Source organism: Chrysochloris asiatica, unplaced genomic scaffold, assembly GCF_000296735.1.
Source record: "Chrysochloris asiatica unplaced genomic scaffold, ChrAsi1.0 scaffold00026, whole genome shotgun sequence".
NCBI lineage: Eukaryota > Metazoa > Chordata > Mammalia > Afrosoricida > Chrysochloridae > Chrysochloris > Chrysochloris asiatica.
In genome coordinates this window covers 7,228,700-7,243,180 of record NW_006408544.1, presented here as the reverse complement: position 1 = coordinate 7,243,180, position 14,481 = coordinate 7,228,700, and the positions used below count along the sequence as shown (strand labels likewise).

At 36.6% G+C, this 14,481-nt stretch overlaps 1 protein-coding gene across 3 annotated transcripts in view; it reads left to right on the top strand.

The window, feature by feature from the left end:
• The window catches only part of PIK3R3 (phosphoinositide-3-kinase, regulatory subunit 3 (gamma)), a 293,821-nt gene that overhangs the window by 202,735 nt on the left and 76,605 nt on the right, over positions 1-14,481 (top strand). For all 3 annotated transcript variants that reach the window (XM_006839711.1, XM_006839713.1, XM_006839712.1), the window contains one exon: positions 11,644-11,769. In XM_006839711.1, the coding sequence (XP_006839774.1) occupies positions 11,644-11,769 (126 nt within the window). The remainder of the gene's footprint in view (positions 1-11,643; positions 11,770-14,481) is intronic.

Genomic DNA, 14,481 nt, shown 5'->3' with positions numbered 1-14,481 from the left:
TATTTATATTTGTATTAATTTCAACCTGTGTGCTCCCCCCACATCACTTAAACTCCCATGTATTATTTCTAAATAAGGATAATCATATATTTGTTATATACTGTTTAATTACTAAACAATGTATAATAAGATAATAAATTAGCTTAAATATGTTTTTCAGTGTGCAATATAGAATGAAGGCTATATTTTTTATCTTCATCAATCAGTGTTTAAGTTCTCTTTGCTTCCAGCAAGCAGAGTTTTTCATCTGCATATTGCAAGTTGTTAATGACTTTTCCTCCAGTCCTGATGCCATGTATTTCATATAATTCAGCTTCTCAGATTATTTACTCTGACAAGTTTGGTGAAAGGATACAACTCTGACATATACCTTTCTTGATTTTAAATAATTCAGTATCCCCTTGTTCTAATAACACAGCCTTTTGGTCTATGTACAGATTCTTCATGGGTGCAATTAAACTGGAATTCCCGTTTTTCACAATTAAGTGTTCTGGAATTCCCATAACAAACTATGGATAACATTGTGAAATGCATTTGCATAGTCCATAAATCACAAGTAAATATCACTGAAATGCTGTTGTCAAGCAAGATCCACCTGACATTTAGCAATGATATCCCTCATTCCATGTCCTCTTCTGAATCTGGCTTGAATTTCTGGCAGTTCACTGTTGATATACTGCTGCAATCATTTTAAAATTATTTTCAGCAAAATCTTAACTTGCATGTGATAGTAATGATATTGTTTGATGATTGCCACATTCCATTGGGTCATCTTTCTTTGGACTGGGCACAAACATGGATTTCTTCCAATCAGTGGTCCAGGTGGCTGTCTTTCAGATTTCTTGGCATAGGTGGGTGAGCATCTGCAGTGCTCCATCAGTTTGTTCAGACATTTCAATTTGTATTCTATCAATTCCTAGAGCCTTTTTTTTTTTGGCCAATGCCCAACCAAAACAACCATATATCATCTCACCCCAACATCGAAATTCAAAAATCCAGAAAACAACAAATGGTGACAATGATGTGGAGAGACTACAACCTTCACACACTGCTGGTGGGACTGTAAGATGATGCAAATACTGTGGAGAATGGCATGGCGTTTCCTTTAAAAGTCAGAAATAGAAATCCTGTATGACCTAGCAATCTTAAAGAAAAAAAAGCTGGGACACAGAGATATATGCACATCTATGTTCATTGCAGCACTGTTCATTATAGAAAAAAGATGGAAGCAACCTAAATGTTCATTAATGGAAAAATGAATCAACTTTTTATTTATTCATATGTGTGTACGTACACACAATGGAATACTATGTAATGTTAAAGAATTATGATGAATCTGCAAAACAGTTCTTAGCATGCATGAACCTGGAGGACATTATGCTGTGTGAAATTAACAATCACAAAAGGATGAATGTTGTTCCAAGACCATTATTGTGAAAAGTCAAGAAAAAATTTTCATACAAAAAGTTACAAGGAATGGGAGTGTAGACCGATGTTAACTTGGATGAAAGGGGAAGGCAATATATAATGAGATAAGGAAAAAATTATGGAAACAGGGAAGACACTGGGAAAGGTTCAAGAGTTAAAGGCAACAGAGATACATACTGTTATATGTACAATCCTTCAGTAACAGTGATCTATGAGTCGATGCATGGGTAAGAATGCAGGCTGAATGAGTATGGAAGGGAAAAGTGGAACTATATCCACCAATATATATAGGTTTGATAGAAGTTATTTTTATATGGGTAATTTACCTTTGCTGTAAATAGATCCATGAATGTGGTGGAGCCTACGGGGGGCAAAGTTACGAAAACATCTTAGATGTAACCATACATCCTAGAGTAATGAGTTGCTGGGCCTGGAGACTCAGAACCATTGATTTGGGGATCACAAAAATCAATTGGCATAACAGTCCACAAAAACTGTGTTCTATATCCTCTTTGGTAAGTAGTAACTAGGGTCTTAAAAGTTTGTGAGCCACCATCTAAAGTGCAATTTTTGGTCTCTATATCTGGAGAAAAGAAGAATGGTGACAGTTGAAAACACATGGAAAAAATTAGTCCAGTGAACCACATGAAGACAGTCTCCTGAAACCAGAAGAACTAGATGGTACCCACCTACCACTACCAACTGCTCTGAAAAGGATCACATTATAAGGTTCTAGATAAAGTCGGAGAAAAAATTAATAACAAAACTCAAAATTGAAAAAAAAAAAGACCAGACTTATTGGTTAGATAGAGATGAATGGAACCCTGAGACTGTGGCCTTTAGCCACCCTTCAGTTCTGGAAATGAATTTACAACCAAAGCTCAGTTTTCAGCCAAATGATAGACATTTCTGTAAGGAAAACAGTAGCATCCAAAAGGTAGCATTTACCCAAGTAAAAAGTTAAGAAGAGTTAGGAAAAAAAGAGGAATGGAAACAGGAAACACAGAGAGGAAGTGAAATAAGTGCTGTTACATTGTGTGGGAATTGTAATCAATGAGATGAAACCAAATGTATCTGAATTGCTGAATGGAAAACTGATCCCTATATATAGAGAGTGTGTCCTGGTGTGGCACTGTAGGATAAACATTGGACTGCCAAACACAAGATCGGCAGTTCAAACCCACCAGCTGCTTCTTGGAAACCCTATACAGGATCACTATGAGTTGGAACCAACTTGAACAGCAACAATATTAGGAGCAGCTGGTGGGTTTGAAGTTCCCACCTGTGGTTTGCAGTCCAGTGCTGATCCTACAGCGCCACACAAGGAGTTACATATACGAGGGTGAGTCACAAATCATTTATACTCCTGTTTTATTAAAATGCCTGTCCACATCCATGTGAAATTATTCTGTTAAATATACAATTGACAGTGGATTATGTGTCAAATTATTTGCAGATCAGCATGGCTCTGCCTATGAAATAATCCACAACAGATTTGTGTTCCAAAAAGTTTGTGTGAGATGGATACTGAAACAACTCATGGAAGAGCATAAACAGAAGCGTTTGGTCACCTACAAACAAAATTTTGCAAAAAAGCTATGGGGACAGCATTACAAAGTATGAATATTCCTTAATACTTAATTGTGCTCATGAGAAACCTGTACATAGACCAAGAGACAATTGTTCAAACAGAACAAGGAGCACTGAATGGTTTAAAATTAGAAAAGGTATGCACCAGGGTTGTATTCTTTCACCATAATTATTCGATATGTATGCTGAACAAGGAAGGAGTACTGGTGTGGCACTGTGGGTTAATGTGCCAGACTGCAAAGCCATTTGAACTGCAAGGTCAGCAGTTTAAGCTTACCAGCTACTCCTCAAAAACCCTATACAGGGTCGCTATGGGTCAGAACCGACTCGATAGCACCTAACAACAATGCTGAACAAATAATCCAAGAAGCTAGATTAGATGAAGAAAAATGTGGCATCAGGTTGGATGATACAACCCTGTTGGCTGAAAGCGAAGAGGATTTAAAATACTCTTATTTTAAGAGGACTTAAAATACTGATGGAGATCAAAGACTACAGTCTTCATTATGAGTTGCATCTCAGTGTAAAGAAAACAAAAATCTTTACCAGTAAACAACATTCTTATCAATGGAGAAAAGATTGAAGTTGTCAACGACTTCATTTTTCTTGGGTCAACCATCAACACTCATGGAAGCAACAGTTAAGAAATCAAATGACATATTGCATTAGGCAAATCGGCTGCACAAGACCTTTTTAAAGTGTTGAAGAGCAAAGATGTCAGTTTGAGGACTAAGGGTGTGCCTTACTACAGCCATGATATTTTCAGTAACCTCATATGCATGCGAAAGCTAGACAGTGTATAAGGAAGACCATAGAAGAATAGATACATTTGAGTTATAGTGTTAGAGGAGAATATTGAAAGTACCATGGACTACCAAGAGAACATAAATCTATGTTGGATGAAGTACAACCAGAGTGCTCATTGGAAGCCAGGATGGCCAGACTTTGTCTCTTGTATTTCAGGCATTTTGTCAGGGGAGGGGACCAGTCCCTAGAGAATGATAACATGTTTGATAAAGTGGGGGATCAAAGATAAAGAGGAAGACCCCCAGCAAGATGGATTGGCAAAGTGGCAGCATCAATGGGCTCAAGCGTGGCAACTGGACAGTGTTTTGTTCTGTTGTGTAGAGGGTCACTATGAGTCAGTACTGACTCAATGGCACCTAACAACAACATAGTGGAGGATCAGAGAAAAAGTGGAAGACCCCTAATGAGATCGATTATCACAGTGGCTACAACAGTGGGCTCAGTTGTATTAATGTTTTTGAGGTTGGAGTGGGACAGGACAATTTTTTGTTCCGTTGTGCCTAGGGTCGCTGTGAGGTGGTGCTGACTTGATGGCACCTAACGCTGACAACATAGACTTGGAAAAATATCTTTGGCAAAGACATATCTTAAAATGGTTTATTTAATCTTTGAATTATATAGTAAACTTCAACAACTCAATAACAAAGACAGTCCAGTTAAGAATGAGCAAAAGATTGGAATAGACAGTTCACCAAAGAGGATGTTCAGGCAGCCAACAAATACACACACAAAAAAATACTCACAAATTAGCCGATAAAACCCACTGCTTTTGAGATGATTTGGGGTTACTGAAGCTGTAAATCTTCAAAGGAGCTGAAAGCCTCATCTTTCTTTCATGGAGTGGCTGGTGAGTTTGAACTGCTACGCTTGCAGTTAACAGTTCAATGCTTATCCTGCAGAGATGTAAACCAAAATTACCATAAGAATAGCATCTCACCTCTACAGAAATTCTGTTGTTGTTAAGTGCCCTTGAATCAGTTCCCACTCATAGTGGCCCTATGTGCAACAGAATGAAACACCGCCTGGTCCTGCACTATCCTTACAGTTGCTGCTATGTTTGACCCTGTTGTTGCTGGCACTCTGCCAATCCATCTTGTTGAGAGCCCTCTCTTTTTAGCAGAAATGGCAATGATTAAAACCCCAGAAAACAGCAAATGCTGGTTAGGTTGTTGGGGCATTGGAGCTCTTTTACATTGCTGGTGAGAATGTAAAAGGTGCAATCACTGTGGAAAGCAGTATTTGTTGTTGGTAAGTGCTGTTGAGTTGATTTCAACTCTTAGTAGTCCTGTATAGGGTTTCTAAGGAGAGTGGATGGGGAGTGCTTTGTCCTATATTACCAACAGTATGGTGCGCCCATAAAAAGCTAGAAATAGAACTGCCTTGGTGGTGGTGTAAAATTCTCTCAAGATGGTTTCTGAATTACAAGGACCCTGTATAGGGTTTCTGAAAAGTGACTTTGCAGTGCTTATTCTACAGTGCCATACCAGCACTCCATTAGAAATATCTTATGATCCAGCAGTCCCACTCCTAGGCATATATCCTATAGAAAAAAGAGCACTTACAGGAGTAGACATACACACATCTAAGTTCATTGTAGCATTGTTCACAGTAACTAAAAAATGGAAACACCCATTAATAGGTGAATAAATAAACAAATTGTGGATAAAATGGCCACCACTCATCAACTCATTATACTCTGGTGATGCGAGTGTTACTGTGATGCTGGAAGGTATGCCAGCAGTATTTCAAATTCTAGGACGGTCACTTAATGATGGACAAGTTTCAGCAGAGGTTTGACAGACTAGAAACAAGGAAGAGGTGGTTTGTTTCAGAAAAATTAGCCATTTGAAAACCTTGTGAATAACAGAGGAACAGTGTCTGATATAGGTTAGAAGGCACTTAAGATAGGATGGGATAAGAGTTGCCTCCTCAAAGCAGAGTTGACAATAATGATGTGGATGGAGCAAAGCTTTTGAGACCTTCATTTGCTGATGTGACATGACTCAAAAATCAGAGCAAACACCTATTAATAATCAGAATGTGGAATTTAGGAAGTATGAATCTAGGAAAATTGAAAGTCTTCAAAAATGTAATGAAAAGCATAAAGATTGATATCCAAGGCAGTGTTGTTGTTGTTGTTAAGTGCTGTCGAGTCAGTTCCGACCCATAGCAACCCTGCACAGGGTTTCCAAGGCTGTAAATCTTCAGGGGAGCAGAAAGCCTCATCTTTCTCCCACAGAGCAGCTGGTAGTTTTGAACTGCTGACCTTACAGTTCGCAGCCCAATTTGTAACCACTACGCTACCAGAGCTCCTTATCCAAGGCAGTAGTAAGCTTTTTAAAAAGCCCTGGTAGTTTAGTGGATTACAAGCTGGACTGCTAATCACAAGGTCAGCAGTTCAAATATACAAGTCACTGCGAGGAAGAAAGATGAGGCTTTCTGCTCCCATAAAGATTTATAGTTTCAGAAACCCTTTGCAGGATTGCTATGAGTCAGAGCCAACTTGGTGGCACCCAACCACCACTAGTGAACTGAAATAAACTGTAATAGCCATTTTGAATTGGATAGTCTTGACAGGAATGATAAATTGAAGAGAAACAGCATCACATTCACCATTAAAAAAGCATTTCCAGATCTATCTTGGAGTACAAAGTTGTCAGTGGATAGGATATACACCATATAGCTACAAGGAAGACCAGTTAATATTATTATTCAAATGTATGCACCAACCACTAATGTCAAAGCTGAGGAAATTGAAGATTTTTACCAAGTTGTGCAGTCTGAAATTGATAAAACATGCAGTCAAAATTCATTAATAATTACTGATGATTGGAATGTGAAAGTTGAAAAATATGGCTTTGATGATTGAAACAATGGTGAAGATTGCTTGATAGAGATTTCTGGTGTGGTGCTGCAGGATCAGCACTGAACTGCTGCTCCTCAGAAACCCTATACAGGGTCACTATGAATCAGAACCAATTCGAAGGCATTTCATAACAACAACAACAGTGACATAATGATTGCAAATAGTTTTGTTTTTTGTTTTTTTGCAAATAGCTTTTTTCAACAACATAAATGGCAAGTGTATATATGGACCTTGTGGACTTACCTAATGCAATACATCGTTTGATTTCTTGACTACTGCTTCCATGAGTGTTAATTATAGATTCAAGCAAAATGCAGTCTTTGAAAACTTTAATCTTTTCTCCATTTATCATGATGTTATTTTTTGGTCCAGTTGTGAGGATTTTTGTTTTCTTTATATTGAGGTACAATCCATAGTCTTTGTACCTTATCAGTAAGTATTTTAAGTCCTATTTGCTTTCAGCAAGCAAAATTTGTATCATCTGCAAATCACAGGTTGTTAATGAGTCTTCCTCCAATCCAGATGCCACACTCTACTTCATTATAATCCAGCGTCTCCCGATTATTTACTCAACAGATTAAATAAGTGTGAAAAATTATACAACCATGGTGCACACTTTTCCTGATTGTAAACCATTCACTAGTTGTTATGTTTCAGTTAGTGCCTCTTGGTGTATGTGCAGGTTCCTCGTGAGCATAATGAAGTGTTCTGGAATTCCCATTCTTGGAAATGTTATCCGTAGTTTATCATGATCCACACAGTCTAAAGGCTTTGCATAATCAAGAAAATGCAAATAAACATCTTGCTGGTATTCTCTGCTTTCAGTGAAAATCCATCGGATGTCAGCAATGATATACTTAGTTTCATGTCCTCTTCTGAATCCAGTTTGAATTTCTGGCTCTGGCAGTTACCTGTCAGTGTACTGGTGCAACCGTTTTTGAAAAATTATCTTCAGCAAAATTTTACTTGCATGTGATATTAATGATATTGTTTGGTGGTTTCCGCATTCCACTGGAATAGGCACAAATATTGATCTCTCCCAATAAGTTGACCAGGTAGCTGTCTTCCAAATTTCTTGGCATAGAGCAGTAAGGTCTTCCAGTACTGCATCAGTTTGTTGAAATATTTCAATTTGTATTCTGTCAAATTCCCAGAGACTTGTTCTTTGCCAATGCCCATCAGTGCAGCTTGGACTATTTCTTTCAGTACCATTCACTTTTGGTCATATGCTACCTCTTGAAATGGTTGAACATCAACCATTTCTTTTTGGTACAGTGACTCTGTGCATTCCTTCCATCTTCTTTTGATGCTTTCTGCATCATTCAGTATTTTACCCATGGTCTTGTTTTTAAGGAATGTCAAGTTGGTTCCGACCCATTTATTGTTTTTGTTGGTAGGTTCTGTTGAGTCAGTTCCAACTTACAGCAACCCTGTGCACAACAAAAAGAAACACTGCCAGGTCCCACACCAACCTTACAATCATTGTTATGCTACTGCCATTGCTGCTGCCTCTGTGCCAGTTCATCTCGTTGGGGCTCATCTTTTACGCTGACCCTCTACTTTACTAAGCATGGTGTTCTTTTCTAGGGACTGGTGCCTCCTAATAATATGTCCTAAGTATGAGAGAAAGTTTTGCCACTCTGGCTTCTAAGGAGCATTCTGACTGTACTTCCAGTATAGATTTGTTTGTTCTTCCGGCCGTCTGTGTTATTTTTAATACTCTTCTCCAGCCACAACTCAAATGCATTGATTCTTCTACAGTCTTCCTTATTCATTGTCCAGCTTTCACCTGAATATGAAGCTAAAGAAAATACCATGCCTTGGGTCAGGCACACCTTACTCTTCAAACTGACATCTTTGCTCTTTTAACACTCTAAAGAGGTCTTTGCAGCAGTTTTGCCTAGTGCAATATATCATTTGATTTCTTGTCTGCTGTTTCCATGAGTTTTAATAGTAGATCCAATAAAAATGAAGTCTTTGACAACGTCAATCTTTTCTCCATTTATATGGAAGTTATTTATTGTTCCAGTGGTGAGGATTTTGTTTTCTTTACATTAAGTTGTGCAACCCATATTTCAGGCTTTGGTCTTTGATCTTCATCAGTAAGTATATCTCAGTCCTCTTCATTTTCAGCATGTCTCTGCATATCTCAAGTGTTTTCTTCTGAACCTGATGCCATGCGTTTCTTTATATAATTGATCTTCTCAGATTATTTTGCTCAGCATACAGATTGATTGTTCTGTTTGAATGATTGTCTCCTTGTCCCACATGAGTACTATTAAGTGTTCTGGAATACTCATTCTTTGCAGTGTTTTTCATAGCTTGTCATGATCCACAAAGTCTAAAATTTTTGCATACTCAGTAAAGCGCAGGTAAACATCTTTCTCATATTCTCTGCTTTCAGTCAAAATCCATCTGATTTCATCAATAATACCCTGTTCCATGTCCTCATCTGAATCTGGCTTGAACTCTGGCAGTTCCCTGTCAATGTACTGTTAAAGCCATCTTTGAATTATCTTAAGCAAAATTTTGCTTGCATGTGGTATTAATGACATTGTCCAGTGATTTTTGCATTCTGTTGGGTCACCTCTCTTTGAAATGGGCATGAATATGGATCTCTTTGAATCAGTTGGCCAGGTAGCTGTCTTCTAAATTTCTTGGCATAGATAAGTGAAAGCGGCCTCTATTGCTTTATCAGTTTGTTGAAAGATTTCAATTTGTAGTCTGTCAGTTACTGGAGCCTTGTTCTCTTAGCCAGTGCCTTCAGTTCAACTTGGATTTCTTCCTTCAGTACCATTGACTCTTGATCATATGCTTCCTTTTGAAATGGTTGGCCATTTCTTTTTGGTACAATTTCTATGTGTATTCCTTCCAATTCATAGTGGCCCTGTATATGATTTCCCAGGCTGTGAGTCTTTGCGGAGCAAAAAGCCTCTACTTTCTCCCTTGACTTTCACATTCCAATCATCAGTAATTATCAGTGTATCTTGATCAATTTCAGACAGAAGAAATTGGTAGAATTCTTAAATTTCATCATCACTGGCTTCTGTGGTGGTGCTTAAATTTGAATAATAGCGATACTAACTGGTCTTCCTTGTAGTCATATTGGTATTATCCTACAACAGACAGCATTATACTTCAAGATAGATCTTGGAATGTTCTTTTTGACAATGAATGTTATACCGCTCCTCTTCAATTTGTCCTTCCTTGCATAGTAAACCATGTGATTGTCTGATTCAAAATAGTCAATATCTGTACTTTTCAGCTCACTAATGCCTAGGATATCAATCTTTATGTATTCCATTTCATTTTTTAAAACTTTCAATTTTCCTATCCTGGTGTAGTGCTGTAGGATTAGCACTGGACTGTGAACCACATGGTTGGTAGTTCAAACCCACCAGCTGCTCCTCAGAAACCCCATACAGAGTCTCTATGAGTCAGAACCTACTTGACAGCACTTCACAACATAACAACATATTTCATACATTCCATGTTCTGATTATTAATGAATGTTTGCAGCTGGTTTTTTTTCTCATTTTGAGAGACACAGTAGGAGATCTCAGTTGCAAAGGGAGAGAAATGTAGAACAACACTCAAATTCCTAAATTAGTCCAGACTTAACTATACTATTAGAGAATTGAGGAACCCTTGAGACTGTATCACCTTTTGAACTTATAACTGAAGCCACTTCCAGTGGTCATCCTTTTTCCAAATAATAGATTAGAATATAAAGTAAACAATGTAAGTTCTGTGCTCCCTTAAATTAACCAAATATATGAAACTAAGCTGTTAATATGCACCCAAAAAGAAAGATGAGAAGCTAAGGAGGGATAGAGAAGCTAGACTAATGGAAACAGAACACTTAAGAATGGAAATAATGAGAATATTGACACATTGTACAAAATATAACAAGTGACTAGAACAAGCTATATAAAAATTATTAAATAGAAACCAAATTTGCTATGTAAAATTTCACCTAAAACACTATAATATTTTTTAAAAGACATAATGATCCCCTTTTATATGAAATACATAGACTAGGAAAATTCATAGAGAGAGTAGGTGTCACTAGGGATTTGGGGGACAGTACAGGGGGAAGCCATTGTCTAAAGGGTATTGAGTTTCTGTTTGGGCGGATGAAAACCATTTGGAAATCAGTAGTTGTCATAGTTGAACAACACGACAAATGTAATTAATACCACTGAGTTGTACACTTAAAAATGGTAACAAAGTTTGTTATATATATTTTACCACAACAAAAAATGTTTTAAAGGTGATTTAAAGAAAAAAGAATATAATGTACTGGCAGAACTGCTCAGTGGGCATTCTTTTCCCAACCATAATTCCTCCTTTACACAACTCTCCAGGCAGTGCCTGCCTTCAGTTATTGTGATGAAGGAAACGGTAGGTTTCTAGACATTGCTTTATTCACTCATTTTTTATTTGACCTATGCCTCATAAAGAAAACTCTTAAGGAAAACAAAAAAGAATGTCTGCCTTAAGCATTGTACTCTTATCACATTAATAACAACTATTTGAAAAATTAGATAGGAATTTTAGGGGCAGTGAGTTGATGTTAATAGGAATGAACAACTCAGAAAAGGAGGGTAAGAATGATTGCACAACTCAGTGCAATCAATGTCTCTTAATTGTACATGTAGGAGTTGTTGATTGCTGTATATGTTCTCAACAACAACAAAAAATTAAAACTATATATAAAATTATTTGTTATGTTTTCCATATATACTTAATTAAAGATAAATTTTAAGGGTTAACAATAATTTGATGAGCTCTAAAGACTGATGTTAGTATTAAAAGGATTTTGCATGATTGTTATTTGTACAGTGACCTAAACTTGTACAGTAGAATTATAAAATTTTTTTAAATAAATAGATACGAGAAACTTCTCATGTTAGAATAATATTTTCTACTTTTCTTGTTTACCTGTATAGGATCAGTTGGTAAAAGAAGATAACATTGATGCAGTAGGTAAAAAATTGCAAGAATACCATTCTCAGTATCAAGAAAAGAGTAAAGAGTATGACAGGCTTTATGAGGAATATACCAGGACATCCCAGGTTAGTATTCTTGTTGCTAGAATTCTTGTTGTTTGGGCCATAAGTATACAATGTTACAGTTATATTGTATTTTCCATAATTCTCCTGATTTTTAGCTGTCTTAATATCTTAAACTTGACAGCATTTAATAACAACAAAAATATCTTAAACACCCCTTTTTAGATTTTGATAATATAAATTTTTCTGTAATTCAGAAATCACTTTTTCGTTGGATAAAAATATATTTTATATTAGTATTAACTAAGATTAGGGTTGACTAACAATTGTCAAAAAATAATTGACTTCAGATGATATTTATATTTCATGCATGTATAGACTGTTATGGATGTTATGGTTGTTATGGCAACTCCATAGTTGTCAAAACCTATTGTTATAAGTTGGCTACTCAGTTATTAGCCATCACAGCCATATTCTAGCAAACAGGAAGGAAGAATGGGAAGAAGAAAGGATGTTTTCTTATTTTAAGTTCGCCCTAAAAGAACCCACAGTTTCTATTTTCATCGTATTGTCTAGAACTTAGTCATATTGTCACAGCTAGCTATAGAGGAAATCTGGGACATATAGCCTTTATTTGGTCAAAAGTGCCCAAGTTTTTGGAGGTTATGTTTTCCATATACACTTAATTTGAATAAAGAATGAATAGAAATTGTAGGATCACTAGCACAGTTCTTCTAAGGTCATAAACTTTAATAATCAATGTATTTCTTTTATTGCATTTATGCTGTACAGCAAAATACTAAAGAATAATTTGGTTCTTTTCCTAGATACCCATATTTCTGTAAGCATTTTATTAAGTTTTAGTTAGACTTGGATTATTTTAATTTGCCCTAGGTTCTTATTTGGATATCAAATGATTTATAGAAGTCATGTGGTGGGTGTCATAGTTTTGTCATCCTCTCACCTCACAATGATTCAACAGTAACTTGGTTGAATCCTTTCTAAAAGATTATGTTGTTGTTGTTAGGAGATATCTAGTCAAATTTGACTCAAGTCACCCTTTGTACAGTAGAAAAAAATATCTGCCTTGTCCTATGTCATCAAGCCCGTTATTACAGCTACTATGTCAGTTCATCTCATTGAGGATTTTTCTCTTTCTGGCTGACCCTCTACTTTACCAAGAATGATGTTCTTCTCCAGAGACTGGTTCCTTCTGATGACATATCCAAAGTTTGTGATATGAAGTCTCACCATCCTTGCTTCTAAGGAACACTCTGACTGTACTTCTTCCAAGACAGATTTGTTTATTTTTCTGGCATTCCATAGTATATTCAGTATTGTTTGCCAACACCACAATTCAAAGGTATCAAATCTTCTTCAGTCTCCTTATTCATTGTCCAGCTCTCGCTTGTATATGAGGCAATTGAAAATATGATCGTTTGAGGCAGGTACACATTAGTCCTCAAATGACATCTTTGCTTTTTAAGACTTTAAAGAAGTCTTTTGCAGTAGATTTGCCCAATGTAGTAGTCATTTGATTTTGTGACTGCTGCTTCTGTGGATATTAATTGTGGATCTATCTAGTAGATAAAGATAGTGCATATTTTAGAAAAATCAATGAACAAATTCACTTGGTTTTCTTGTATTGTTTTTTCCTGTTTTATGGATTTCTGCTCTTAACTATTATTTTCTTCGCTTTCAGTTTAATTTGCTTTTTTTTTTTTTTTTTTTTTGCTTTTTTTTTTTTTTTTTTTCTAGTTTCTTAACATGGAAACTTAATTCATTGATTTAAATCTTTCTTTATAATACATGCCTTTAAAAGCTATGGATTTCCTGTAAGTGCTGTTCCACACATTTTGTTGTGTTTTCATTGTCTTTCAGTTTTAAGTATTTTCTAATTGCCTTTGACTCACATGTTCTTTTTTAGAATTATGTTGTTTAATTTCTCAGTATTTGAGGCTTTCTTAGCCACTGTATTACTATTATTTCTACTAAAATTGTGTTGTGGTCAGAGAACATATTCTTTAAGGTTATGGTGGTGTTGTTATGTGCCTTTGAATGGGTTCCAATTCATAGTGACCCTATTTATGCACAACTGAACAAAACATTTGCCTGATCTGTGCCATCCTCAGTCTGTTACCTGGAGTTCTAATTGAACCTCCACCCTTCAAGAGAGTATTGCTTCTACTGATTAAGAGTAGTTAGATAATGTGACAGGCATGGATAGTTTAGGTTTCATGGAGACTTGGCCCATAGTTAGGCATTCAATCTCTGCTAAGGTCCTGTAATAAGCCAAAAACTGTTTCTCAAAAAAAAAAAAAAAAAAAAATTATCTGCAGAGGATGTAAGGGTTTTGCTTCAAAATCGTAAGGCTCAGCACTTATAGGGGCCTGCCAGAGCATTCACACTGCATCTCTGTCATTACCACTTCATGCACCACTATATTAGCTGGATCAAATGGCCCAAATGGCAGAGAACTTGTCTGGTAGCCTAAACCTGTTGTAGAGCCTTTTCTTCTTCTGGGCCCTACTCAAAACTAGCAGTTTTTGAGTCACTTGATAAATAGACCAGAGTTGTTGTTGTTGTTGTTGTTAGGTGCCATCAAGTCTGTACCAACTCATAGCGACCTATGCACAGCTGAATGAAACATTGCCAGATCCTGGACCAACCTCACTTCTGTTGCCATGCTTGAGTTCATCGATGCTGCCACTTGGCCAATCTATCACATTGGGGGTCTTCCTCTTTTTCTCTGACCCTCCACCTTACCAAACATGA